The 27,166-nt window shown below is 46.8% G+C and overlaps 1 protein-coding gene across 1 annotated transcript; it reads left to right on the top strand.

Annotated features, from left to right (window-relative positions):
• Positions 1-1,651: 1,651 nt before the first annotated feature.
• On the top strand, positions 1,652-25,668 carry hdac9b (histone deacetylase 9b). Its single transcript, XM_076027288.1, has 11 exons — positions 1,652-2,201; positions 9,794-10,035; positions 10,431-10,662; positions 12,268-12,391; positions 12,483-12,604; positions 18,090-18,221; positions 18,556-18,671; positions 20,440-20,562; positions 21,598-21,778; positions 21,866-22,080; positions 23,629-25,668. Exons 1-11 carry the CDS (start codon positions 2,102-2,104, stop codon positions 23,965-23,967), a joined length of 1,926 nt encoding a protein of 641 aa, XP_075883403.1. The 5' UTR covers positions 1,652-2,101; the 3' UTR covers positions 23,968-25,668.
• Positions 25,669-27,166: the final 1,498 nt, after the last annotated feature.

Raw genomic sequence — 27,166 nt, 5'->3', positions numbered from 1 at the left:
CTCATCCAAGTCAAACTCATTCCCAAATAGCAACCGCAACAAAAAAAAAAAAACCTGATCTGGGATTATGTCTCGATCCGCGTCTGAATGTGTTTTAGATTTAAGTGTGGACGTGAACAACATTTAATACGATTCTGATCAAATGTTTGCACACATTCCAGTGTTTTTCTCTCCGTGAGGACTAATGCAGTATCATGAATACTAGTTTTCATCTGGAACAGCCTCCAGGCTGTTTATTTCCTCCTTGTGCTTCTCCTCCGCGCGGCCGTGAAGCACTCGCAGAGGGTTAAATGTTTGTCCAGCTAAAACAACACAGTAAAAACTCCTTCCCTGTGTCTCTGTAGCCGAGTCGTCAGAGCTCAGGACCTAAAAATAGCGCGCTGGCTCCACGCCCCTGGCTGGGGGACAGGTCAAATTATAAAGAAAGATGAAAAATTTAAAGGCACAGTCTGCTTGGCCACAAACCCAGCCCTGCATCAGCGGTCAGATAGAACATTTGACTTGACTTCTCTGGGGCTGCAGATCACATTAACTATGAATGCCTGCCACTTTGGGATGTAATATTAATTGAAAAAGTACACAGCCGGCTGCTGGCGGGGACCAGGCACTTCAAGCTTTTGACATGTTTACGTGCACGGCGGAGCTAGAAAATCCCCCCCCCCACCCCAAATAAGCTGGCCAACGGTGTTTGGAGGAAATGGGACATGTAGGTGTTGTTGACATAGTTTGAGAGCTTTATGTAATTGCGATGGCGCTGTTACGGCATCGTACAGTTGGTTTCCTTGGCCATGGCTGAAAGCATGCTTCCTGACTAGCAGCACCACTGCCCTGGATACACACTGAACCCAAGACACACACACACTGAACCCAAGACACACACTGAATAGCAGGACACACACACACACACACACACACACACACACACACACACACACACACACACACACACACACACACACACACGCGAAGCTCAGGCTCTGTAATGACAGTGTTTATTTACTCTCATGCTTGCCTTCTTTCCACTGTGTTTTTGAGGAAAGGAGTCATCAGAAATGCAGCAGAACTATAACTAACCCTCCTTCAAAGGAGCAGAAAAAGAATAAAGGGTTGTATTTCACTTCCTGCAGATGCGTAGATAGAAAATGTTGTGCACTGAGGGGGAAACTTAAACCCCTTCCTTGGTAAAGGACATCAAGGCAGTGATGGATCATTCCCTGCATGTACCTGGGAGACCAGGGATGGAGACAGAAATAGAATGAGGGACTGGTACAAGAAATAAATAAAAATAAAATAAAATAATAAAAAGACAGGGAAGAGGAGGGATGGGGGAGGGGGGGGGGTGAATCCAGCCTCCCATCTGCAGCAGTGGAGGGAGTCAGGAGACATGCCTCCTGGCAGGAGCGCTGCAAGACAGCTGTGTTTGCTGCGGTATTTTTAAACGCATCAATGCCGCTCCGATCCCCTCGCCTTCGCCTGACCTATTTATAGCCGGGGCCTGGCCATTGTTCTATTTCTGTCACCTGTGTGGGGCACGGGGAGGCGGGCGGAAGAGGGGGAGCGCGCAGTTGTTGATTCACATGCAAATGAGGAGGCTCGCTCCCCTCCCTCCCTCCCTCCCTCCCTCTCCGGCTCTGCCGCTGCTGCTGCTGCTACTCGGCGGCGGCGCGCACAGAGCGCGTCTCAACTACCCGGCTGGCTGGTGCACGGAGCCGCACGACTTCCTCCTTCTCCTGCTGCTGTTGGTGCTCCTGCTCACCGCCGCGGACACTTTGATAGGAGCAGGCAAAGGAGATCGAGACTGGGCCGGAAGACAGAGAGAAGAAGAGGAAGAAGTAGTAGTAGTAGAAGAAGAAGAAGAAGAGGAAGAAGAAGAAGAGGAAGCTGTGTTGGTGTTTTGGGGGCGGCAGCAGTACTGCAGAAAGAGAGATCCAACTGCCCACCAGCCTGCCTGTTTATCGCCCACCCTCCTCCTCCTCCTCCACCTCCTCCACTCCCCACTGAGTGGCTGAGGGCTGCCGCCTCTCCTCTCCTCTCCTCTCCTCTCCTCCTTCGCTGACAGGAAACGCGGGGCTCGCGATGAGCCGCGCACGCTGAGCGGAGTATGCTGCAGACGATTTACGAGGGCGAGTCGAGTTTCTCCACGACAGAGGGGCGCATCGGACGGCAGCACTTCCCCAAGATGCACAACGTGAACGGCTCAGGTGAATACACACACACACACACACACACACACACACACACACACACACACACACACGCACGCACGCACGCACGCGTGCATGGAGCCCCGGTGTTCCAGGTTCTTTCCTCCCACCCTGCTCCTCTCTCTCTCTCTCTCTCTCTCTCTCTCTCTCTCTCTCTCTCTCTCACACACACACACACACTCCTGTCACACTCCGGTCCCCTCTCTCTGTTTCCAACCCTCTCTCTGTCCTCTCACTCCTCGGTGTGAGAAACCAACAAGTCAGAGCTTCTCCCAGCACTGCAGCACTGTAGGATCAGGCTCCTCTTCCCTCTCTCAAGGTATTTCTCGCTGCTGTTTGCGATGGTTGGAAAGCTGCTTATTTATTATTATTATTATTATTATTATTATTATTTGCAAATGTTTGTTTTCTTTGCCCATCATTTCATTCTGATATTTTTTTTTTTAATAAAACGCAGCGTGGGCTCTGCTAGTTAATCAGCGGCGTGGCGGGGATGTTGTGTTTTGCTCTTGCCTCTTGTGTCAGCAATGGACTTTTTCTGTGAGGCCGACAGGAAAAAAAAAAAAAAAAGAAAGGCCGTGACAGGAATGGGAGCAGCAGGGACGAGCTGAAAGGTTTCTCTCTCCCTCGCCACATATTTATGACTCGCTTCTATTTCTGAACGCCGAGAATTGAACTAAAGAACACACAGGACTGACATCAGTGTGAGTAATGACTATACACTGTGGTGAGTCAAGATGACTCACACCTTAATGTGCTTTGATTCTCTCTCTCTCTCTCTCTCACTGTGTGTGTGTGTGTGTGTGTGTGTGTGTGTGTGTGGGGCTATTGATAAAATGTGAAAAGTGTCCCTGCGAATCATTCCTGAGCTGCAGCGGCGGCGTTGTGCCGGGCTCAGACGGCGACCTGTAGCTTCAGCGTAATGAGAGAGCGCAGACTTGAGTCATGTGAGCGCCTCGGAATACTTTGTGACCTCTCGCCTTCTCGGAAAAACATCCAAAAGCAAGCGAGAAAAAGAGAAAAAGGATGTTGGGGGGAGTGCTTTTGTTGTTATTGTTTTTCTTACAAACTGAGCGTTTAGATTTCTCAGCCGGTGCCGAGCGCGGCGGGAGAGTGCGAACATCCAGAGGCGCTGGGCTGAGTGTGAGGAGATTTAAAAATAAGACATGACACATTCTATCTCTGTCAGTGTAACAGGTTACATGACCACAGGGCTTCTTCTTCTCCTCCTTCTTCTTCTTCTTCTTCTTCTTCTTCTTCTTCTTCTTCTTCTTCTTCTTCTTGTCTTGGCGGTCGCCCCGCAGCCAAACAACAGATACACCGAGCGAGCGGCTGATTTTGGCCTTCTCGCTTATTCTGTGGGTCAGCTATTCTTAGGTGAGCTATTTTCAGCTCATGGCATTAGCCCGCTAAGATTAGGGCGCGTGTGCGTTATCATTCCATCCCCGGCGTGCTCTTGATAGAACGCTGCTTGTTGGTGGGGAAACGGGGACATTTTTAGAGGCTTCTGTCAGCGCGTCGCTTCAATTTTTTTGCTCTTTCCACGTTCTGCTAAATCAGCCGACGATGACTAACTTTATCCGTCCCCAGAAGAAGGTCCACTCCAGGGTGACTTTTCTGTGAGCTGGAGGTCTAGGAAAAGCAACACAGGCTGCTGGCTGTTTCACAGTTGTTTTGTGATATTCATGCATTATGTTGTCGCCACTGGCTCTCAGTGGGTCCTTTGAGATTTTGTTTTCCGAGGCGCCACCTGACATTTCCAGACAGGCCTCCCACACGCTGCTGATGAATCGCAAGTTTAGCGTGAACAGGAATGGAACAGTTCACGTCTTGTTTCTTTATCGCTTTCTCTCTCAAAAATCATCAAAGTTCCGACCGAGCTGGTTCCCAGATGGGCTCTGCAACAAGAGGAAACTAATTAGTCCCTGATGAATGCACGATATTATGTAAAAGGGAAAAAAATATGGTGCAAAATCCCATCAATGGGAACCTTTCAGAGCAAAACAATGCTGCACCTTTCATGTCCTCGTCTGCCGCGCGCCGCCTCCATTCAGGCGGCCTCGCTGAGTGTTGGACGGGCTTTGAAAAGTACGCAGATAAGCTTTTGGATTTGTCGCAGCCCGTCGGAGTGAAATATCTGCTCATTTAAAAACTGTTGACGGCCAGCGAGATGCTTTCGCATCGTGTTGCCTGATGTGTCTGCACTGCCTGCTGTGTGTCTGGGATTTTATTTTGCTGTTTATAGATGAAGGGATACTGAAGCGCCCCCCCCGCAAAAAAACAACTCTTTACAGAGGCACTTCCTGGTTGCCAACCACAGCTTCCTGGTTTTTCTTGGGTGAACAGTAGATGCAGAGTTTGTGCAGCACACGTCTGACCAGATGGTGGGACAGCAGTTCACTTATACTCCCCTTTAAATGAAAAAAATACAACTAAATAAAAGGCCAGTGGTGGCTCAGCCCAGCCCTTTCTGTTAGCAGATAGCCTTCCAGCCGCAGCCCTGGCTCAGCTGCAAGGACGAGCCCCAGTCTTAAAAATAAAGACCTGTTTCTTGCTTTAGACGTGCCAGCTGCTCAAAATAACAAGGTACTTAACGAGAGATCCAGCGCCACATTGCACTCCCAAGCATCCGCTTATTTTTGCCCTCAAACATCTTCTGTATCTCTGCGTCTATTTATACTTCCAGCAAGAGAATTTAGAGCAACAACCATCCCCAGCGAGCGCGCAACATACAGGATATTTCATGTGTGAGCGCAAAGTCGCCCGTGATCCATGTGCACGTTGCAGTGGGATTTCATTTGCGTGCGTTAGATTGGTGAAATGTTAAGCGAAGTTTAAAATGCCGAGTGGGCGACAGTGTCCACAGGAGACTCATTCTGGCTCTTCAGTACATTTCAACCAGCTTTGCCTGAAATCCCTCTGATATTTTGCCGGTGCTACTTATTTTGTTCAAATCAGGAAGCGGTTCTAGAGTGTACAGAGAAGGTTACTGAACCAAAGCTGTGGACGGCGGACGTCCGTTTATAGTTGAAGTCATAGTTTTTGATGCGAGTGTTGGTTTTTCTGCAGGTTTATCAATTAGTCAGCCGCTGAGTTTGGAGTTAAATGGACAGATTTTTTTTTTTTTTTACAGACAATTACTTGCTATGAGAATACATAATTTCATGACCACTGTGCTAAGCAAGAATGTCCTAAAGTGGCGTCAGTATCGAGTGCCGCACTGTGGACGCTGTGCTGTCGCAGTGCCAGAGACAAAGAGGGAGGGAGGGAGAGAGATAGAGAGGGCGAAGTCTGGTGGGCGAGCTTTGGAATTGTAAACAATGCACAACATTGGAGCACATGATTGCCTTTTTTAAAAAAAGACATAGCTTTGTGCACGAACAAGGAAGCTGGTTTTTATTTCAGAGTAACGATCGACTCTGAAACGTTACGTGCGTCTAGTTTCACACAGACATTTTTGTTCTTCCTCAGTGGAATATAAATATGATTTGCTCCATTTAGTAACACAAAAGGTATCGAGCGAAAGGCGCAAATGAAGCTGCCGAGGTGTAAGAATATCTCTGCCTCGACACATTCAACAGGTATTCCCTGTTTTATGTCAAATAAATATATGTATGTCTGTATGTATATTCACTAGCGGTCAAAGGTTTGGACACATACTTCTGATTGAATGGTTTTTCTTTCATTTTCATGACTATTTACATTGTAGATTGTCACTCAAGGCATCAAAAATCTTTAATGAAGACATATGGAATATGTATGAAAGAACAAGTTTTATATTTTTAGATGATTTCGAATAGCCACCCTTCATATAAAACATATATAGAACATAACATATTCAGGTATTTAACATTTTATTTGTGTTATATTTGTTGTGTGTATACCGTACACAAATGATCATTTCAAGTGGAAGCTGGATTGATTGAGAAGGAAACATCAGAAGATAAATGTGCTGTTATCTTGAAGGCAGCTTGAAAGCCTCGTGTCCGACGTCTTGACGCCCCCCCCCCACCCGAGACTCAAAGTGTCGCTGTAGTTCAGAGTCAACACATGTAACAGTAATGCCACCGATGATGTGCTTCTGTTCACTCTGCAGGCAGGCTCGCCTACTAATGTGGCCTGAAGCAGGGTGAAAAAAACAGAGAGAAAAAAAGAAGACGGCCATCCAACATCTCAAATTAAGGCTGTGATTGTCACTGTGAGCGCCAGCAAGGCTAATGAGAGGCAGATTGGTTTTTAGAAATAAACACGTCGGGGACGGCGACGGGCGGCACAACGCTGCACTGGGAGTGTGTGTGTGTGTGTGTGTGTGTGTGTGTGTGTGTGTGTGTGTGTGTGTGTGTGTGTGTGTGTGTGTGTGTGTGGCAACAGGCCATGAGTCACCCTGTCTCCCCCGTCGGCAGGCTCCCCCCCAGGGAGGAATTTGGGCATGGGACTGGGTGCTTGTCACTGCCTTGTGCTAAAAACAAATTGGGGACGTGTCATTCATAAATCTCCTGTTTACCAGCGCCCGGAGACACTTTCCACCAATCAGGAGGCACCAAAGTGTCACCCAACTGGAGAAAGAATAAAACAGAAGAAAAAGCTTCAGACTGAGGATCATGACGCGCACTCTGGCGTTACCGTAACTTTACTGTTTCCAAGAGAAGCTAAACCGATGCGATGCCACACTTTTATTATTAACCTGAGCAGGCGGCCCTCACTGGTCTCTCACACGTCATCTATATTAAGACCCCTGCTCAGAAAAGCAGCTATATTTAGCGGGAGTTGGTGGTTCCGTGTTCTCTCTTCTGCCTGTGAAGTATTTTTGAAAAAGAGAAATGGCAGGTTTGAGATGGCGGCGGGGTGGAGGGAGGGTGGTGTTGGTTCCAGATGTGCTGGACGTGAAGGCATCAAAAATAACCAACAGCTCAATTGGGGACGTCGACTTTGGTGAACTTTGCGTCTGTTTCATTTTGCTCAAAAACAGCAAAATGTCTGTTGTCAGTCAGCTCCAAACAGTGTGTGTGTGTGTGTGTGTGTGTGTGTGTGTGTGTGTGTGTGTGTGTGTTGTGGTGGGGGTATGGCACTGCCACTCTTATCAAAGGTGGCTGAAGCTCTTCCTCCATCCAGCTCCTCCTCTTCCTCCATCCTGTCCTCTTGCTCGCTGTCTGAGATATCCCTGTTTCCTTCTTCTTCTTCCTCCTCTTCTTCCTCCTCCTCTTCTTCTTCTTCTTCTTCTTCTTCTTCTTCTTCTTCTTCTTCTTCTAATGGTGTCTCCTCCGCTTGCCGCGCCGATCAAAGTGGGGATCCTTAATGTCACTCACAGTCGGGGTGCGAGGAGAGATGTGAGATTAATGAGATATGCTCACGCCGGCGAATTCTCCCAGGCAGCAAGATGTTTCTTTGTTGCTATATTTAGGTCCATTAGGCAAAAGTGGCGGCGAGGCCGTCTGATTCTCAAAGGGGAGGGAGGTGGGTGGATGTAGTGCGTGTGTGTGTGTGTGTGTGTGTGTGTGTGTGTGTGGGGTACCGCAGGTTCAGCCACCCCCTTTTTTGTGGAGCACTCACAAAGCAAGATTAATATTGGCTGTCAGTGAGAGGTGGTTCTGTTCTACAGGTGCCCACTGACCTCCTCTTTGGTTCCACTGGAGCCGTTTTTAGAAGAGAGACATTTCAAACCTTTCTCTCTCTCTCTCTCTCTCTCTCTCTCTCTCCCTCTCTCTCTCTCTCTCTCTCTTTTTCGCGTTGAGTGCGGGAGTTCCTGCTAGCTGTCTCCGCTCTTTGAAGACAAGCTGGCTCCTAAACCGCTGCTGTGTGTGTGTGTGTGTGTGTGTGTGTGTGTGTGTGTGTGTGTGTGTGTGTGTGTGTGTGTGTGCTTGTTTGAGGCCCTTTATGATCCTCGGGCGCTGTTCCTCTCGGCTGGGGACTCCTTCTCTTATATAAGAGCCGACAGGCTGATATAATAGCCGACATGTCACAGTGGCGCTGTGGGCAGCAGTCGACACGCGGCGAGGCTCCATATCTGCAGGATGGGGAGACATAATTACGTAGCCGGTGTTGCCATGGCAGCGGCAAGTTAGGGGGGTGGTGGTGGTGGTGGTGGTGGATACTCGAGGGTGTGGGGGTTGTCACAGACCAGAATTGCGCCACTTGCTTTTATGTTTCTATTTATAATCAGCAGCGCCGCCGCCGCCGCGCACTCACAGGCTGCACGACAACACACTGGGCTGCAGGAGGAGCCTCAGAGCGCCGGCCAACAGGAGGGAGCCGCACGCTAAACGCTGCTCCGTCCTCTCAAAGCTGCAGCTCCCGACCACCTTTTATTTTAAACGACTTCAGGGTCGTTTTCTTTCGTTGGGGCGCGCCGCCCTTATCCCTTTTTCTCTCTCACACCTCCAGGAAGAGAAACAGGTGGCGCCGTAGCGCAGTGCGGCCCAGCCCGTGTTTGCTCTCTACAAATGTGACCCCTTTGAGCAGATTACAGCCGTGATTGCGCTCGATAAATCCCCCCCTCTCCTCCCCAACCCCCCCAGGCACTAGAATTTTAAGTAGGTTTGGATATTCCTCTGTTCTACTCTAAAAATAGAGGGACATTATACAGTCTGGTCAATGTGTACCCGACCCTGAATGTCACATCAGGGCCAGAATAGCAACAATGATTTTTGTCTTTTGCTTTTTTTTTGAAAGCCTCCAGGATTTTTCATTGGAAATGCTGGAAAAGCAAGACTTTATCATATGATAAAGAAAAAGTTGCTTCCAACAAATGGATTTAGTGGGAAGAAAGTCTCTAAATAAAACCAAACAGATGCAGAAAGCTAGAAAGTGCACGATCTGGGCTGATCTTCCTGGCAGAGCAGAGAGAGATGGAGTGTCCTGCTCTCTCTCTCTCTCTCTCTCTCTCTCTCCCTCTCTCTCTCTCTCTCTCTGCTCTCAACCAGGATGGATTCCGCTCCTCTCCACGCCGGAACTTCCTATATATAGAACTGAGAGACCAAAGGGAAGCCCTCTTACTTTGTACCTGACAATTTCTCTTAAGGGGGAGGCTGCTGTCATGAAAAAACAAGAAAGACTAAACAAAGGGAGCTCTCAGTGATGCACATCCTCTGCGGCGTTAAAGCTGCATTAAAGCAGCGAGATGTGGGAACGAATCAGAAAGTAACTTTTGAAGTGTGTATGTGTGTGTGTGTGTGTGTGGGTTCCAGGTACACGAGGCTCTGTGTCAGCTGTGATTTATGACGCTCAGAGGGGAATTCGCCACGATGTTATGTGAAGACAGAAGACTTGCATAGATTGTTTATTTATCAGACGGTGGGAAGGATTTATGCAATTACTGCATCGACCCTCCCTTGCATCTTGTTTCCCAGTGTTGTTCGAGTCGGTTCTCCCTGTAGGTGCTGCTGTCATACTGCTAATGCATTTACAAAGACTACTGTGATGGCAGACTTCAATGGATCACAGGAAATAAAACAGAACTCCACATCCCATTATTCTTTATTGCTTCCTATCAAAGCGGCAATATCCAGTTTTGAATCCTAATTTTCCTAATCTTTCTGAATTATAAATAATCCCCCTTTTAATCTTGTCTCCCTCCCCTCCCTCCCCCACAGTGGACATAAAGCCGGAGATCTCGTTGACTGTGGATCCCTTGTCTCCGCTGGACCTGCGCACCGACCTGAGGATGCTGGGCCCCGGCTCGGACCCGGGAATGTGGGAGAGGCAGCTGCAGCAGGAGCTGCTCCTCATCCAGAAGCAGCAGCAGATCCAAAAGCAGCTACTAATCAGCGAGTTCCAGAAGCAGCACGAAAAGTTGACCCGTCAGCACCAGGCGCAGCTCCAGGAACACCTCAAGGTCAGTGCAGGGCTGCACGGCCCCAGAACACATCAGAGGGAGCCGCATCACCTCAGGGCAGTCGCACAACACTGAGCGCTGAGCAAGACATTATAGAGCAGATTAAAGCTCCACTGTGTGCTCTGTGTATCTTCTGATATATATATACAGTATATGAGAACCGTATGAAAACCAAATTACTTTTATTGTACTGCCATTATACACTTTTATTCATGTATATATGGACGGTATGTTAAGCTTTTGCCAATATAAAAAAAAAAAATCATAAATCAAGCCAGATTTTACAAATTGGAACTTTAACTTTAAGATCTGAGCAGAAATATTCTACAGATTTCTTCCATATTTGCTGCCATTTGAAAACAAAGCCATTTGTCAGAACTTTACGTGTTTCTCAGCTCCAGCAGGAGCTCCAGGTCATGAAACAGCGGCAGGAGATTGCAGAGAAGGAGCGTCGTCTGGAGCAGCAGCAGCAGCAGCAACAACAGCAGCAGCAGCAGCAGCAACAACAACAGCAGCAGCAGCTGCAGCTGCAGCAGCAGAATCCGCAGGAGAAGGAGTCGGAGAAACCTCGGCGAGAGCAGCACGTCTCCAGCTTGATCCTGAGGGGCAAGGAGCGCTCCAGAGAGAGTAAGAGCTCGTCACCACCTCCACCACCACCACCACCACCACCACCATCATCATCATCATCATCATCTTCACCATCACCGCCATCCCAGCACCATCAGGGACAGAACAAGTCATTTCATGGCCCTGGGCAAAGCAAAGCAAAGCAAAGCAGGGAGGCCCAGCAGCTTTACCTGCTGCTTTAGGAATATTGGAATATTTAATGCGTCTGCCCAGAGAGAGGCCCGCACAGGAACGTCAGGAGCAAAATGCACTTGCTGGATAAGATTTAATAAGGTTTTTTTTTTTAAAAACAAAACTTTTAAAGCACTTTGACCCCAGCCTGAGTGTGTTGAAACCAATTAGCCCAACTGCAGCAGAGCACTAGAGCCACACTTTGTATTCTTCAAGTTCTGATTAAACAGGTACTTTGCTGCTGAGATTAGCTTCACACTGATGGATTTCATTAGTGTTTATTTCACCATCATAGTTTTTGAATGGGATTGGAGCACATTAAATACCTACGCTAATTAAAATGAACAAGATATTAATCGTTTATTTATTTATTTTTTATATAACCTTTTTTTTTTTTTTTTTAAATAAAACCACAATCTGAAACTGCCCAAATTACCGTCATCCATTCCTGTATGTCAAAAACAGAAATATCCAGCAAATAAACAAGTGAAAGTTCCTATATATTTTTTCCTTGAGTTATTGCAACATGGAGCCACTATATCCTCCCTTCGGTTTGTCTTGGTTTGAGGGAAGGTCGATTTTGTTTTGCTCTAAAGTGAAACTGTGACACTAAACCAGGTTAAACTAAACAAATAGAGTTTCTGTTTGTTCAGTAAAGCCCACCACCTTCCTGTTGTCCAAGATGTGGTCCTCTCCATTTTTTAATTCAGCCTTATAATCGCAATGTCCAAACAGCAATTAATAATTGTCCTCACTATGAACCATAAAACAACAGAGGACGCTGAAACACAACCAGTCCACTGAAACCATTTCTGCAACAAATGTCTCTTTTTCGTAGTATCATTCAGTTACATCACCAGAGAAATAAAGTCATCTAATGATATAACGATGATTATGGACGCTTTGCCTAAGCAGCACAAGGAGCAGATGACATAAGGTCAGCTGCTGACATTTAAGCTTCGAATTCAGACGAAATATGTCTGTCAATAGCAGCGATGGAAATAGCTCCCGGTCTAATGTTTCAAGGCTGTTTTTACCCTGCAGCTAATAATAGAAGGGATTTATTACTTTGTCAGGTCAGGTAATATGAGACGGAACTCTGGAACTGCAGCGGTCCGGTGGGAAAAAACATTACTGTGCAGGAACACCTGACCCGCCTGAAAAAAAAAAAAAAGTAATCCTGGGCCACTAGGGGGCGATCTTTCTACACAAGTTCCGGCAACTGTGCAGGAGGCTGTAGTCTGTCAGAAAAATAGTTGATGCATTTCTATATGATTTCTACAGGGAAGTAGGTTGGAAAGTGTGCAGGCAGCAACAGAAGCAACTCAAACTCTTTATTTTTGTTCTTTGCTTTTTGGAGGAGTAAACACTCTGCCAGCAGGAGCCCTAGGGTAACCTCAATCCCTTTTCGCTTCCCTCCTTTTGGTCTCACAGGTGCGGTGGCCAGTAATGAGGTGAAACAGAAACTCCAAGAGTTTCTGTTAAGCAAATCCGCCAAGGACCCGACCGGCAACGGTGTCAATCATTCTGTGGTTCACCACCAAAAGCTCTGGTACTCGTGAGTACTTTTTGTATTATTATTTTCAAATTTGCCAAATCCAACGATGCAAAGCGGCAGATTTAAATCTCTGCGGCCCGCCCTTGGTCAGGTCCTCTCACCACATGTCTCTGGACCAAGGCTCCCCCCCGCAGGGCGGCGCCTCCCCTACCTGCCACTACGCTCTGCCGTCACTGCTGGAGAGCAAGGACGACTTCCCCTTGAGGAAGACAGGTAGGTCGGCTCCTGTTTTGCATACACATGCACGCACGCACTCACACACACAAAGATGCAAATTCGCGGAGCGAGCGCGTAAATCTCCCGCGGGCCGCAATTTCCCTTTCAGTGCTTTGGGTTTCTTTAATGCAGCGAGTGTGTGTTTGACCCACTTTAACCCCAGAGGTCAACGCGGCCACAAGTTCTTCCTGAGGTTGCCGACGGCTCTCTAACAACATCACTTAGGCTCGCCGTAACCCTGGCCGACCCCTGTTCATCTCTGAAGGGGCCCAACTGAAACATTTCACATGAAGTAGCGATGTGCCAGGAAAGTAACTTAAACCTGCTTTTATACTGTTTGGATTCTCCTTAACACAGCAGAGAAACTCCACCAAAAGCCAAACTGCAAGTTTTCACTTTTTCTCGCCCTGCCAGTCCTTGTTATTTGTACTGAAATGTCCTCGCTAGCGTTTTTTTTTTCCCTTTTCTCTCTAAAGTTAACTTCATTTGTCCCTCCGCTAAAATAATAAACCCGTTCTGGAGCCTCTTTGAACTGTTTAGTGGTAAATGGCAGAATTAAAACCCTTTAATTTCTCCGGAGCTGTTGGCTCTGAAAGCCATTACGAAAGAAGACGCAGGTTCCCACCAAGAGAGCAGCTCAGGTTTGTTGTTTTAAAGCCGGAGGAACCCTTCAGGGATCGCTGTGTAAATAAGAATAATCCCCCCGCGCCCTCTTGGGTTTGCCTGACTAAAAGTGCTTGCCACGCTAAAAAAAAAAAAAAAAAAAAAGGTTCATAATTCGGCAATGAGGTCACCAAATTACATTACGCTCTTTTCCCTTTCGTGTCTCTTTGTGTTACGGTGGGCAAACAATTGCAGCGGGCGAGCCACAGGGCTGTCGCCTTGCTGTGTCAACAATTGTGGGATCAGGCTAAAGGAATAATATTTGGGGAATGAATGTCACATAGCGGCAGTGCTTTAATTAGGCGGAGGGAAATCTGTAAGAAGCTTTTTGGAATTTGCTGGCTGTCAGTTGTCTGGAAGGTGGCACTCGTCTCGTGAGTACGCGAGTAAACAAGGGGCAGCTTCACAAGTGTAATATTGGATTTGGAGGCGCTCGCCCAGATGGAAAAAAGAAAAGAAGCAGCTTTTAGTGCCATTGTTTGTCTTTTACTGTGAAGCCAAACACCAAGCAGATAGAGTTTCAGTCTGCTTCCCAAACGTGACAGTTCCATCCTTGAGTCCACAGTGGAAGCCTCTCCCTCCGCCGCTCCCTCCCGTCTATTTCTCGCTCTGTGGATTCCTGAATCTATATGTGGTCATTTCCTGCTCCGGCCTTCCTCCCCCTCACTTCCTGTCTGTCTTCATTAAAGTCCTGCGAGGCCTCGGCACCCGAGGGGAGCGCACAAAGGTGCTGTTGTTCCCCGAGCCACTGGCTGTCACTGAGAGCTGATTGGCAGGTGTTGCATAGTTGGAGCGGGCACGGGGCGGCTCAACCTCCACACGGCTGTTTGTTTAAGCAAAGATAGCTCTCTCCAAACAAAGTGTAGACGACTCCAACGCTCCATGCCGCGCTCCCCACTGCTTCCTTTGGCCACAGGGCCACACCGCTTCTTTCTCTGGACCTGGATATGGCTGCGATGTGTATTTTGGACTATAGTTTGCTGGTTCATTAGCGTATCAAAAAATGACAACAAGAACAGTAAAATTTGACAGTGGGCAAAACAAACAAATAAAACAAAGACATTTATTTATTTATTTTTTAATTACGGTGTCTGAGTCGCAGCAGTGCCCTTGTTTTGTTTTTTTTTCTCGCTCTGTACTTTCAAGAATTTCACGTGATTAAGTTGTTTACCCAGCACAGATCCTCTTTGTTTCGCTTCCAGCGACGAGAATAGCGGCGACCGAAGGCACGAGATAGTCTGCGACAGAAATAGTCGCAGCTTAGCAGTAAGAAGTGCAACAGCCTCTCTGGTCTTGACCCACTTGACGAATGTGTGCATTCAGCAGGTGCAGGAAAGATTTTCAAAAATAATCCCGCAAAGGTAAAACCCTCAAATCCCGGTCTGGTCCAGTTTGTGTGGAAACTCCAGACATGTCACGTAGGAAAGATCAGGCCAAAGATTTCCACTTCCTTTGAAGAGGAGCTCTTCAGATTGAAGCTCCTTAAAGTTTAGTTTAGTTTTTTTTAGCTAAACTGTAGGCATATCATCAGCATCAATCTCAACCAATTTCTGAATACAGTGGCCCCTCGTTTATCGCGGGGGATACGTTCTAAAAATAACCCGCAATAGACGAAGTCCGCGAAGTAAGCAGCTTTATTTTTTTTTACAATTATTATACATGTTTTAAGCCGTAAAACCCCTAACCACACAATTTTATACACTTTTCTCAGACAGACATTATGTAGTAAATGAGTAAATGAGTAAATGAAACCAAAGATCAAAACCTGTTTTCAAGCCCAAACATTTTTAACAAATTTAATTCTAATGATCAATCTACGAGGTTTGACACATAAGAAATTATTACCAGTAACTCACGCGTATTTCACAGCTCCTCTGACGGTCAATACGCCGTCAGAGGCATATTGACCGCAACGCCAGGACAAACATGAACATTTATTAATGGAACGAAAGCTCTTTACAAACAGTGCTACTGTAAACTCCCCGTTTTCTGATGTCCCACAATCAGGGTAAACTAATCAAACCCAGAGCAATTCCACCTTCTGGGCCACCGTAGACCTGTGCTGTTGCAATATGGCCGCTTCCTTACAAGCAAACCTGCTAATGGAATGAAAACAAAACATTTATTCTCTGTTTTTGGTGTCTCTATCCAACTACAATTCTGTTTGCCCCACCCCCCCAACCCTCCGCTCCTCTCTTCCTCAGAAATTCATTTAAATATTAACCACTGTGCCTTTAAATTTCCTCACCACCTTCAGTCCAGGTTGCAAATCTAATAGCCTGAAATGGACACAGTCCTTACAAAATATCAGATGAATTATGAATTATTGTTGATTATTTTTTAAACTGCTGCTGTCTTGACTTAACAGAGAAACAGAAGCGGCCGAGACATTTCCTGTGTCTGCTGCTGTTGCCTCCTGTTGCACTGCGCACCACTGCTGCTTCTTCTTTTTTTCTAACCTGACACTAGCCAGAAAGTGCATATCCCTGTGCTGCTGCTGCTGCTGCTGCTGCTGCTGCTGCTGTCTGGCGTTCCTGTGGCGACCAATTGGGATGCGTAGCTTGGTGGCAGCGGCGGCGGCGTGTAAAAATAGAAAGCAATCAAGGCAGCGGGGCGTGAAGCACATTCATATGACTCCCAACAGCGTTTTCTCTCTATTTATCTCCCCCTGCCTCCTTTCTTCTTCTCTTGCTCCCTCTCATTCTACCTCACACCCACAGGATTAGAGGTCTGAGCCACGTATTAGGGAAGAGGCTTCTGCCGCTTTTGACAATGGCCAAAAATAGCAACATCTGGCCCAACTGCTCCTCTGTGTGTGCGCCCTCATCATCGCTCCCCTCTCCTACATAATTCCATGTAACGTCAACAGTCATGAGAATGAAAGAAAAGACATTCAATTCATAGGATGTGTCCAAATGTATAAGTATATGTATATATATGTATATATATATATATATATATATATATATATATATATATATATATATATATATATATATATATGTATATGTATATGTATATATATATATGTATATGTATATATATATACATATATATACATATACATATATATATGTATATATGTATATATACATATATATATGCATATATATATGTATATATATATATATACATATATATATACATATATACATATATATATGTATATATATATATATATGTATATATATATATATATATATATATATATATGTATATATATATATATATATATATATATATATATACATGTATCCCACATGCACCCACCTAGAATAGTGTTGCGCATACTCCAAACAAGGGGCCCATTTAATTATTGATGCGGGACTAAATAAATGAGGCAGGTTGGTCATTGTGTTGTGTAACGCCGTTGTTTTTACATAAGTGCGATGAAGCTTCTTTTGCCCGCCGCCTTCTAATCCCGAGACTGGCCCGTATCTGTCCATGGTGTTTATTTGTGTTGAGGTCAGCAGCAGGATCCCACATCCAGAAAGGGTTTGGTGGGAGGTCGGCGAGAGGCGTGTTGACCTAGTGAGTCACTGCGGCTCTGACCAGACAGGCAGGCACACGACTCGATGCTCAGGCGCAAAAACAATGACCCGCATTCACAAAAAAGAGGCGGATTCCTGCATTATTCAAAACAACTTCTTGGCCCACTGTTGCACTCGGCTTCCTGCGCCACCTGCAGTTTTGAAGCTATTTTCAGAATAACTGGAGTTTTTCCGTTTTAAACTCGGGTCCGCCTGGCTTTCGCTGTAATATAATGACAGCTTCTTCTTTTTTTCTTTTTTTCTTCAAATGCCCTCTTTGGTCGTGTTCGTGATTCATTCGGAGACTAATTGCTCACGTGTGGAGCAGAATATTGCAATCAAACTCAGCCAGGCTCACTAAATCTGCTCGAGCTAAATGCAGATTTTAACAAATGCAATTACAGCTTTTAGTTTTATTCATCCCTTTGCTGTTTATGTTGCAGTTTATTCCAATGCCGGATGACCTGTATTTCATTAAAACAAAACAACGAGACCCGGCGGAGCGGCCCGGGATTCATATGACATAAAAATAAAGAGCGATTTGCGCTCAACCTCTGGTTAATCCGTCATTAAAACTATTTCAGAAGTCTTAAAAGAAACACGTCAATTACTCAGACTGACAGAGCGGATTTGTAAGGCTAGATCTGTTCAGGCCCAGCCGTGTGTGTGTGTGTATGTCTGTGTGTGTGTGTGTGTGTGTGTGTGTGTGTGTGTGTGTGTGTGTGTGTGTGTGTGTGTTCAGACGCCGTTTGTGTATCTCTGTTTTGCATTAGGAGGAAGGGGGCGTTGGGGAGAGCCTGAAACATCTGCCATGTTTTTCTGTTAGTTTAACTGTTGCTACTGTATCAGACTGTGGTCACCAGGGCGGCAGGTAGCAGAGTATTTCACTTAGAGCCTGCGTGTTGCTCAACCTAATTTAGTCCAGATGAGGTGGAAATGGGCCCGATCCTGACTCATTTAATTCATCTAAAACCCACTCAGGATTTCTGCGGGAACTGAAATTGTTACATGTCAAAGCATGACAACATTGCTTATTTTTCAACCGATTTATGGTCCCTCGCATTTGGCTTTTAGTGCGCTCCCCATTTTATGGCGTTACTGTTTTCTTTGATAAAGTCCGCCCCCACCTGGGGTCGGTTTAAAAGTCGCGCCGTGCGACTGTAAAAATAATGTCGAGCGCTCGCGTGATCTCGTAATCCGCACGCGCCGTCTTCAGCACACAAACACGGTGATTTGAAGGAAGAAATGTGTACGATTATTTTTTTTTTCTCTCTCTCTTTCCATTCCAGCGTCTGAGCCCAACCTGAAGGTACGATCCAGGCTGAAGCAGAAGGTGGCTGAGAGGCGGAGCAGCCCCATGCTCAAGAGAAGAGATGGAAATATTATGACCCCTTACAAGAAGAGGGCCCTGGAGCTGATGGGTACGTTATCCACGTCAAATGACCCACCGGAATCCTCCAGCCGCAGCCTGTTTCAGCAGCCACGCGCTCAAACAGCCTCGTGTCCTATTCTTGTGCTATTTAAAATGCTGCCAAAACCTTTTTATTTTTTTTTAAATTAAAATCCCCCAGAGATGTTTGGTAATCTGTCATTTGTTCGCTGCACTGTAATATTATCCTGCTCACTGCACTTAAATGCAACGCAGACCATTGTAATCAGTAACGAGGCCGCAGCTGCTCTTTGTTGCCAAGCCTCGCCGTGTGCGACGCGGGCGAGTGCGCACGCTGATCCCCGACTCTTTGATGTTGTGCGCAGACTCGACGCCCACTAACAGTGCCCCCGGCTCCGGCCCCAGCTCCCCCATCGGGGCTTCCAGTGCCTTGGGGGCTGAAAACGGTCCCTCCTCCCTGCCTACCACCACCAAAACTGAGGTACGTACGTCTGCAAGCAGTTCACTCTGCCCTGCGACTGTGAAACCCGTCCTCTGCCGGTGACGCCGTGTTGAAAAATGGACCTTTGCCTGTCTAATGCCGCTGCATTATTAAGCAGAGGAATAAGTAGATTCGAACCGGTGAGCATAAAATTCCAGATGTGCTGTTAAGTCAGTTTTATTTTTGTCGACAGAAAAGAAAGGAAGGGGGGAAAATAGCTCATTGGCTTGTTGTGGCGGTGCTGTCATTGGTTTTTCCCGGAGGTGTTTCCCAATAGATTCATAGCTGACTCGCTGACCGGCGCCCCCCTACCCCGGCCCTCCACTCACCGTCATAAAGGGAGGCGGCCAGATGTGACACATCTCGCAGCGGTCAGGACAGAGCAGCTGTGTTTTCCTTTGCCGTCGCTGTTTATTCTCCCATCGACCTCCAGCGACACGGGGCAAGGGAGAGGCGCCCTCCCTGGCAGCGGGCTGCAGGTTTTGGGGGTGGAGGGGCGCTGGATGGGACGGCGGGCGGCGTTCATTGATACCCCAGCCTGCGCTGGTAGCCAGAGACATCCGCGCCCATCGCAACACAAACACACAGCGTCGCTTTTGTGTCGAGGGCTCTCATTAAAGTGGCCGGGCGGCTTCGACGGGACCTCATGCCTGTTGCAAAAGCAAGGCGTGTTTGTGCGCCGTTACATTAGGTATCCTTTTTCAGAGGGAATGGCTCCCCTGGGTCAAATACGGGCCGGATATCCACGCACGGGTCAAGCGAGCGCTGGTGAGGGGCTGCAAGGATAAACACGGCCGTTTCCAAAACCACATGCTGCTCCGCCGCTCGGCTGGGTGCAGGAAATGTGCCCCAGTGCTGCTGATGTTCTCTGTGAGCGAGCTGGAAGGGAGGCAGCGTGAGGGTGGGAGCGGGCAGCAGCAGCAGGCAGCAGCAGCAGGCAGCAGCAGCAGGCAGCAGAGAGCGAGAAGCTGCTCGAGTCGTCTTCACTGCCTGCTTTCACCTCCGCAGGCCCTCGCTGCTCCGTTCTGCCGCTCTTACGCACTCACATTAAATGTTCTTGTCACACTTCATGTTGTTCAGATTTTTTAAAAAGATTTTCCTAAATATATTTCCTCAGACTCAGAGACTTGCTTCAGGCAGGAATTCACTTCCTCAACCTTTTCCAGAAATGATATTGTACCTGAGACGAGTCCAGTCTTTTGCTACTTTTGCTTCCCGAGCTGCAACACACAGTGCTGGAAATCATGCACGATGTCACGTAGGGCCCTATAACACGAATAACAGACTCACTCTGTTATGGTCCAACACAGTGTCGGTTTTAGCAGGAAGCTAAAACATGGTGTTTTTTTGAAGGAGGACGTAAACAGAGAGGGCTAAATTTCTCTTTGTCTTTTCTATTTTGTGTTTGTCTTTCACCTTTTTGTGATTGTGGAGTGGACTTATTTTTTGTGTTATATCACTACCTGTTTTTGTTGTGGTGTATTGTATATTTTACTATTTAAATAGTACTATTGTATGATTTTTTTTTTTGTATATTGTATCCTGTGTATTGTATAGCAACTGTGCTAACTCTGCTGGCATATTTACATTGATGCTTTTTGCTGAGATGTTGATCAATGTGCATGGTCCTAATCAAATACACCAACAAAGTCAAGTACATTTGCTTTTGCTCTGGGCGTAGGCAGTTTTATTTTTTTGATATTGAACCACATTCAGCTGGTTCACTTGTGCATGTTTAACGGGTGTGACCTCTGACCCCCCGCTGCAGAGATGGCCTTCCCAACCACGACTGTTCCAGCCTGAGGGATCCATGTCTGTGCTGAGCTTATACACGTCCCCCTCTTTACCCAACATCTCCTTTGGGCTTTCCACTGCATCCTCCACCATTAGCGTGAGTACCGATAACCTGCGTTGCCTGCCGTGTTTTAACATCTCGCCTTGATGCCTCAGTTAAGTGGCTCGGTTCACTGCGGTTCAGCCCGGGTCGGCCGTCTGCAGCTCTCTGCTCAGTCACCGGCTGACCCGCAGCCGCCGATGATTTTATCTCTTCCAGGCAAATATTGTTCCGCGGTGTCTCGTGTCAGACGTGCTCTTATCTGCCGCTATTACCTCATTTGTTACTTTTTTTTTTTTTTAAAGAAAAAGGCCCATTTCGCTTGAGTGCAACCTGCGATAACGCTTCACATGATGTATCATCTTTTAGCCGCGTGGCACATTCCTGGGAGGCTCTCCATCACCCCACAGCCGCAAACGCCTGATGGAGATAATCAATAATTTGTTGCTAGGGAGTCGTATTTTTGTTGAAGGGTCCAGTGTGGTGTTGTAGTCCAGACGGCACCAACCGAGACCAAGACATTATCAAGACTAGAGAGCATGGTGGCCGAGACGTGACCAAGACGTTATATATCAAAGAAAAATAACAAAACAGAACAAAAATGACCAGTATCTTTTTTAAATTCAAGTTTGCTTCTCAATTGAACAGCATCTCTTTTCAGCAAGGTATATTTTAATCATTTTCTTTAACATTTTGCTGCTTTGCCAACTATTCTGAACCATTCATAAAAACAACTTTGCGTCATAAACTTAGAAATATAAATGAATAAGGAGGCAGGGTGTCACTCTGGGTGTCACCAACAGAGCGTAAAACGGCAGCAGCTGGATTATTTTCTGCTATTATGGTGTCATTACAGTGTTGACTGCGTCTTGACCAGTCTTGATCAAAAATCCCGAGTCCGTCCAGTCCGAGACCGAGACAAGACCCAGTAAAAATGCCTCTGAGACGAGACTGAGACCCTTAAAAAGTGGTCTTGAGACCAAGACCAAATCATAAATCAAGCCAAATTTTACACACTGGATCTCTAAACTGCACTTTGCCTCTCCAACCAAGCTCCATCCCATAATGTCTATCTTTTGTGTCTTCTCTCAGGCTGCCATGGGCTTGAAGGACCGATCGACAGAGGTCAAACACGGGCTGCCCAGCCACCTGCTGGGCCCCGTTCCCCTGCAGACGACAGGCCTGGAGTCCAAAGTGAGTCCCAGCCACCAGGCGCTCCTCCAGCACCTCCTGCAGAAGGAGCAGATGAGGCAGCAGAAGATGCTCTCCACCGGTAAGACCTCGCCGCTCCCTGCTCGCACCGTGCTCACTGACGTCGACGGCCACTAACTCCCCTCGTGTTCCCCTCCCGCCCCCCAAGGCCAAAGCTCCGTGCCGTCCCACCCCCAGTCCCCGCTGGCCATGAAGGAGCGTCCCGCCAGCAGTCGACCAAAGCTACCCAAACACCGGCCCCTGAACAGGACCCAGTCTGCCCCGCTGCCGCAGAACACGCTGGCCCAACTGGTCATCCAGCAGCAACACCAGCACTTCCTGGAGAAGCGGAAACAGTACCAGCAGCAGGTCCACATCAACAAGGTACATCACCAGTCGCGCTCTTTGCAGCCTTCCTCCTACTGCTGTGTCTGCCGAGAGTTTCCCTCCGATGCAGGAAGTGCCACTGAAATGTTTTAGGAACCACAGATTCACATCTATTTTTATCCCTTTGTTAGCAGTTTCTGCCGCTAGCGCAGCTTTACCGGCTGGGGCAGTTTTCTCTGCTACTCTGGAATCCTGTTCTATTTCTGGAGAGCAAAAAGGGACTTCTGACAGTAGAGGAATGCTTCCCGCTGCACTAATTCTGTTATCGTAGCTCAGGCTATCACCGCCGCTGCTCTCATGCAAACTCTGCGAAATTTAACTCAGCGGAAGAAAAGGAGCTGCCCTGCCCGCCATAGGTTTTTTTTGTCCCACTGTGGCAATATTTGTGTTTCTGTGAGTCGGCTGAGGTGACCTCTCGATACACAGAGCGTAATTATTCTGCTGGGGGACGTTTGTGAAGTGTTGAACACTGAAAGGCAGCATTGTGTGAGCGCACATACTGATGTGTCCCAGTGCTCGGACTGAAACACGGAGGGCGGCTGAGGCCTTTTGGCTAAAAGCAACAATAAAAAAGGAAAGTACAAAGACACTCACAGACTTGTTCTATGTGGATGCTTTATTCAGTTTTATTGCATCTGTAAAAAATAAATGTATGTTAGCATTAATAAATTAATAAATATTATTACCACCTTGGCTGCAGTCGCTATAAAGTAGCGACTCTGCAAGTTTACCTGATTTCCAAAAGAGCTTTTGGAATCAGTTGAATACCGTGTCCGGAAACATGTGAACTGGCCTTGCTCTGATTACTCAGGCCAATGAGATCGCGAGTAAAGCCTCTTTAAGTTGAGGTTATAAATGGCCACTAATCAGGGATGAGCCCTCCGTGTTTATTGAGAGGGATTTCTGAAGCAATGCCCTAATTAATTTCCTAGCTGAGGCTCGTCTTTGGTTTGTTTTTAAATGTCCTTCAGTGACTACAGTAGGAGGAGCGGGTGGAAATTTAGCAGGAGCTTAGGGACCTTAGGCGGAGGCATGAACGCTGTTTACTAATGCCGTGCTAAGGAGGCTAATTCTTTTGGCTAAAGGCATATTTATGTAAGGCCTTTGCCCTGCAGTTATTGATGATCTGGCTTTGGCTCTTGCTCCTGGAGACCTCTTGTGGCAGAGTGAGCAAATGGTGGCACCGGTCTAGAGCAGGGGAGCAGGAAGAAGCTCCTTTATCTCCATATCTGCTAGATATGAATATAAGTGCATTATATTATTGTTAAATTATGCAAAAATGTTATGTTTTGAGATTTAGACAGCCTTCAAACAGCTGTGACTTATTAAAAATGTTTTATTTTTTCCCGACCAAATGCAAAACATATTCCACTGCATGTCTTGGTCTTGTTCTTTTTTTTTATTTTGTTGTTGTTTTTGTTGAGACCAGTGCTGCAGAAACCCTGAACTCGCCGCGTTTGCCGTTTTCCCCCTAATAACATTTAATTGTCAGAGATCACAGGCGGCGTCGTGCCGTAATTAACGCTGGGCCAATGTGTTCCACAGCTGTTGTCCAAGTCCATCGAGCAGCTACGTCAGCCCAGTGCGCACCTGCACGAGTCCGAGGAGGAGGAGCAGCTGCGGCAGGAGGAGCCGCTGACGCACAGGCGGCACGACGAGAGCATGCAGGAGGACCGGCTGCCCCCTGGAGGCGTCATCCGGAAGCACACGCTGAGCAGCAGCAGCAGCAGCGGCGGCTCCAGCGGCGAGCTGCCCGACGGCCACTGCGGGGTCATTAGGGTGAAGGAGGAGCCGATCGACAGCGAGGACGAGGCGCTGGAGGCAGAGCAGAGCGCCTATCTGCACCAGGTCAAAGGGAGGCTGGTGATAAGAGCCATGATATGAGCGGGAGAGGAGGAGCCCCATTGACGAGATCACACGCTCGCAACATTCGCAAGACACAACGAGTGTCTGCAGCATCCACATCCCAGCAGCTTAGACAGGCACGGCCGCACGTCACATGACCCGTCCTCCTCTTCCTCCTCCTCCTCCTCCTCCTCCGTCCGTGACTCTTCTTGTGCTGTGATCTCTGTATATTATGTATGTTTCACCCTCTTTTTTCTGTATATATTAAGATAATTTAGACTGTTCTTTCCAAGAGCTGCTTCGTGAGTCCGCTCAACTCTCTCAAAACTTGTATGTACATATAGCCGGATCTAGCGACAGAGATGATTTCTGGAGGGAATTGAGTGCGAACAGGTGTACAGCCTCCAAGAGCCACCTTACGTACCCACTGTGTACATTATTTTCTTTTCTTGTTTCATTTCTCTTCATTTCGCCATGAAATATTTGAATGTTCCTGATCCACTTCTGCGCAGAGAGTCGAAAACACTACACGCTGTTCTGAAACAAAAACCTGTGATGTTTCACGTGAAGTCTTTTTTTTTTTTTTTTTTTTAATAATAATTTTAAATTTCTTTGGAACGGAATAAATGACGAACATCTGTCCCAGAGAGAATGCACGCTCGAAACCAAACAGAAGATTCTCCCTTGAGGCAAAGCGGCTGCACCAGGAGTGATATTGTCGTTGGACTCTGCTCCGCTGCTGTTCTAGCAGTTTGACGGATAAAAACACTAAATCCCCGCTCGGGCGTGCAGGCATCTCCTCCAGTCTCTGTGTCTCTCCAAGCAGCCCCCAGAGCCAGGGCCCTGTGTTAAGCCAAGCTCTCCTCCCTCTCCCTCTTCTCTCCCTCTGGGTTCAAATCAAAGCTCAGCGGGTTCCTGCCCAGCTTTCAGCAGAGGAGTCAGACAGAGAGAAGGAGAGAGAGAAGGCCGGGCAGGAAATGCCTTCTGGAAGCCAGGACTTGGAGTGATTCATGTGTGCAGGAATGTTGAGAGAGGAGGACCTCGGGTTCTTAGGAGTCCAAGGGGCCAAGCTTGAGAATTGATTTACCGTCAAGGCGAATTACAAAGTGAGTGGCGATACGGCGAGGGGAGTCCCTTTTTTAAAAAAAAGGGAATCGCTTCCTTTGTATTCCCCAGTGGCACACTTACCTCAACGTGCAGGTTTGATGTTACTTCAATAAAAAAAAAAAAAAAAAAAAAAAAAGGAAAACCTGGATATGACCAAGGCATTTGTTCCCTTTCTGGAGCCTGGAGTTGTTTTCTGTATTTTTTTTTCCCAAAAAGTGCCCGTTGCAAACGTGTAGAGTCCGTTTTTAAGTGATCAAACGTGTTGTATAGCCGTAAACGTTCCTGTTTCATTTGTACCGTCGGCTAAACGTGTGACAAACTAGTGGGGAGTTCTTATTGTTCATATGAAGGTTACAAGGAAAAAAAAACTGTCTGTCTTACTCTGTACAATCAGATCGTCCGATGTTTTTAGTGCAAGTAAACACAATCAGAACAATGTGAGTCTTGTTGTATTGCTCCTTTGATTTTGGTTGTAACGAGAAGCCACTTTGCCGCCAGTGGACGGGTGGCGCTGGTGGGGGTCCTGTGGTCTGTTTATAGCCGTTTGCATTTCTTCTCTCTCTCTTTGCCTTGTGTGACAAACCTTTCTCTTTTTAAGAAAAAGAATAAAGTTCATTAATCTCTGAGAATTTATCCAGCCTTTCTTTCTTTCTTTTTTTTTTTGAAACATTCCTTTTAAAGGTTGCGTTCTTTGGAAGGGAAGTGTATATAAAAAAAACAACCTCAAAGTTAATCAAGAGGCCAAACACATCCTTGGATAGGTAGTGGAATGCACTGCCTAAATCATTACTGCGGCCTACTTTTCCCACACTGGGTCCTGTAACCTCGCTCTTAATTTTCTGGGGATCTTTAGCGACGCTTTAAGGGGAGCTTAAGAGGCTTTCAAAACATTTCTTTGATGTGAGCTCGCGAGCAAGCAAGGCTTCTTGTTGCGGTACTGGGTCAGCGAAGATAAGGTGAACTGCGAGAGGTGATATATGACTTGTGTAGGTCTTTTAAAACCGAGCTTTGGTCGATTTCACAGTAAAAACTATACAGCTCACGGGAGAGAGAGACGCCGAGATGGGAAAAGTTCACTCGCTTTACTTGCTGCCCGCTCAGTTCACCAGGATTCAACCTGATTTAGACACAGACTTATTTAGGCCGACTCCATTTGTCTTTGGCTTAGGTTTTTTTTTTCAAAGGAGCTGTAACAAATGCAGAAAAAAAACTAACAAAGGCTAAATCTATCTGGCCTTCCCTCCCCGCCTGCCCTCCAGGCCAGTTGTCAAAACAAACAAGTCTCCCTCAAGGTGTGAGGAACAAGGATGTGAGGAGTCTGCCTGTTTCCTCCAACGTATCAAAACAACAGTAGTTTTTTTTGTCATCTGAAGAGCACAAATAAAGCGTCTAAAATCCCAACACTTTCACCAAATTCATTCCGTTCAGTTCTGAATGAAATTGAATCAGAACGGCCCCTGGCTGCTCTGTGACCTTTACAAGTGAACTTCATTTGAGCTTCTCTAAACTTTTAAATGCACACGTCCAACCGTTCACTGTTTCAGCTCTTGCCACATGACATGTGTGGGTGATTCACTACAAAAAAAAATCACAAACACAAGTGTCTGATCCATGAATCACATAATGTTTTGGTTCATTGACAACTGAAACACTTCTCTCCGTCCGGAGGCTGAAAAGGTTGCATGACTAGTTGTTGAGACATTTTTTGTTGTGGTTTACCCACCACTGTTGTTTGCTTTTGTTTAAAAGTGTTATTAGAGATGAGGAATTGAGCAGCACAGGTTGCTGCTTAAATTTCCTACTTCGATGTTGTAATATCACAATAGGCCAACTTCTTACATTTTCCATAAAATCCACTCAAAAGTCAAATGACTTTTTGTAAAGAAATATCTTGGGTGGAGTAACTGTTACAGTAAGATTCCATTTATTCTCTGGATAGAAACATCATACTAGAGGTAGAAACGGTTGAATCGGCCAGTCAGTTGTTTGGGCTGTATTGATGACGTAAGGAGCAGATTTATGGAGGACGGCGAAGACTCCTCATGTCTGCACAGGAGCAGATCTCCTCCGCGGCTGTAACCACCGACTAAGCCGTGTTGGTTTTGTGATGGAGTGCAACGCGCGAGCCGAC

Source organism: Nelusetta ayraudi, unplaced genomic scaffold (genome assembly GCF_046127955.1).
Source record: "Nelusetta ayraudi isolate G7.1 ecotype Tasmania unplaced genomic scaffold, CSIRO-AGI_Nayr_v1 ptg000003l, whole genome shotgun sequence".
Lineage (NCBI taxonomy): Eukaryota > Metazoa > Chordata > Actinopteri > Tetraodontiformes > Monacanthidae > Nelusetta > Nelusetta ayraudi.
This window is presented reverse-complemented; position numbering and strand designations above follow the sequence as displayed.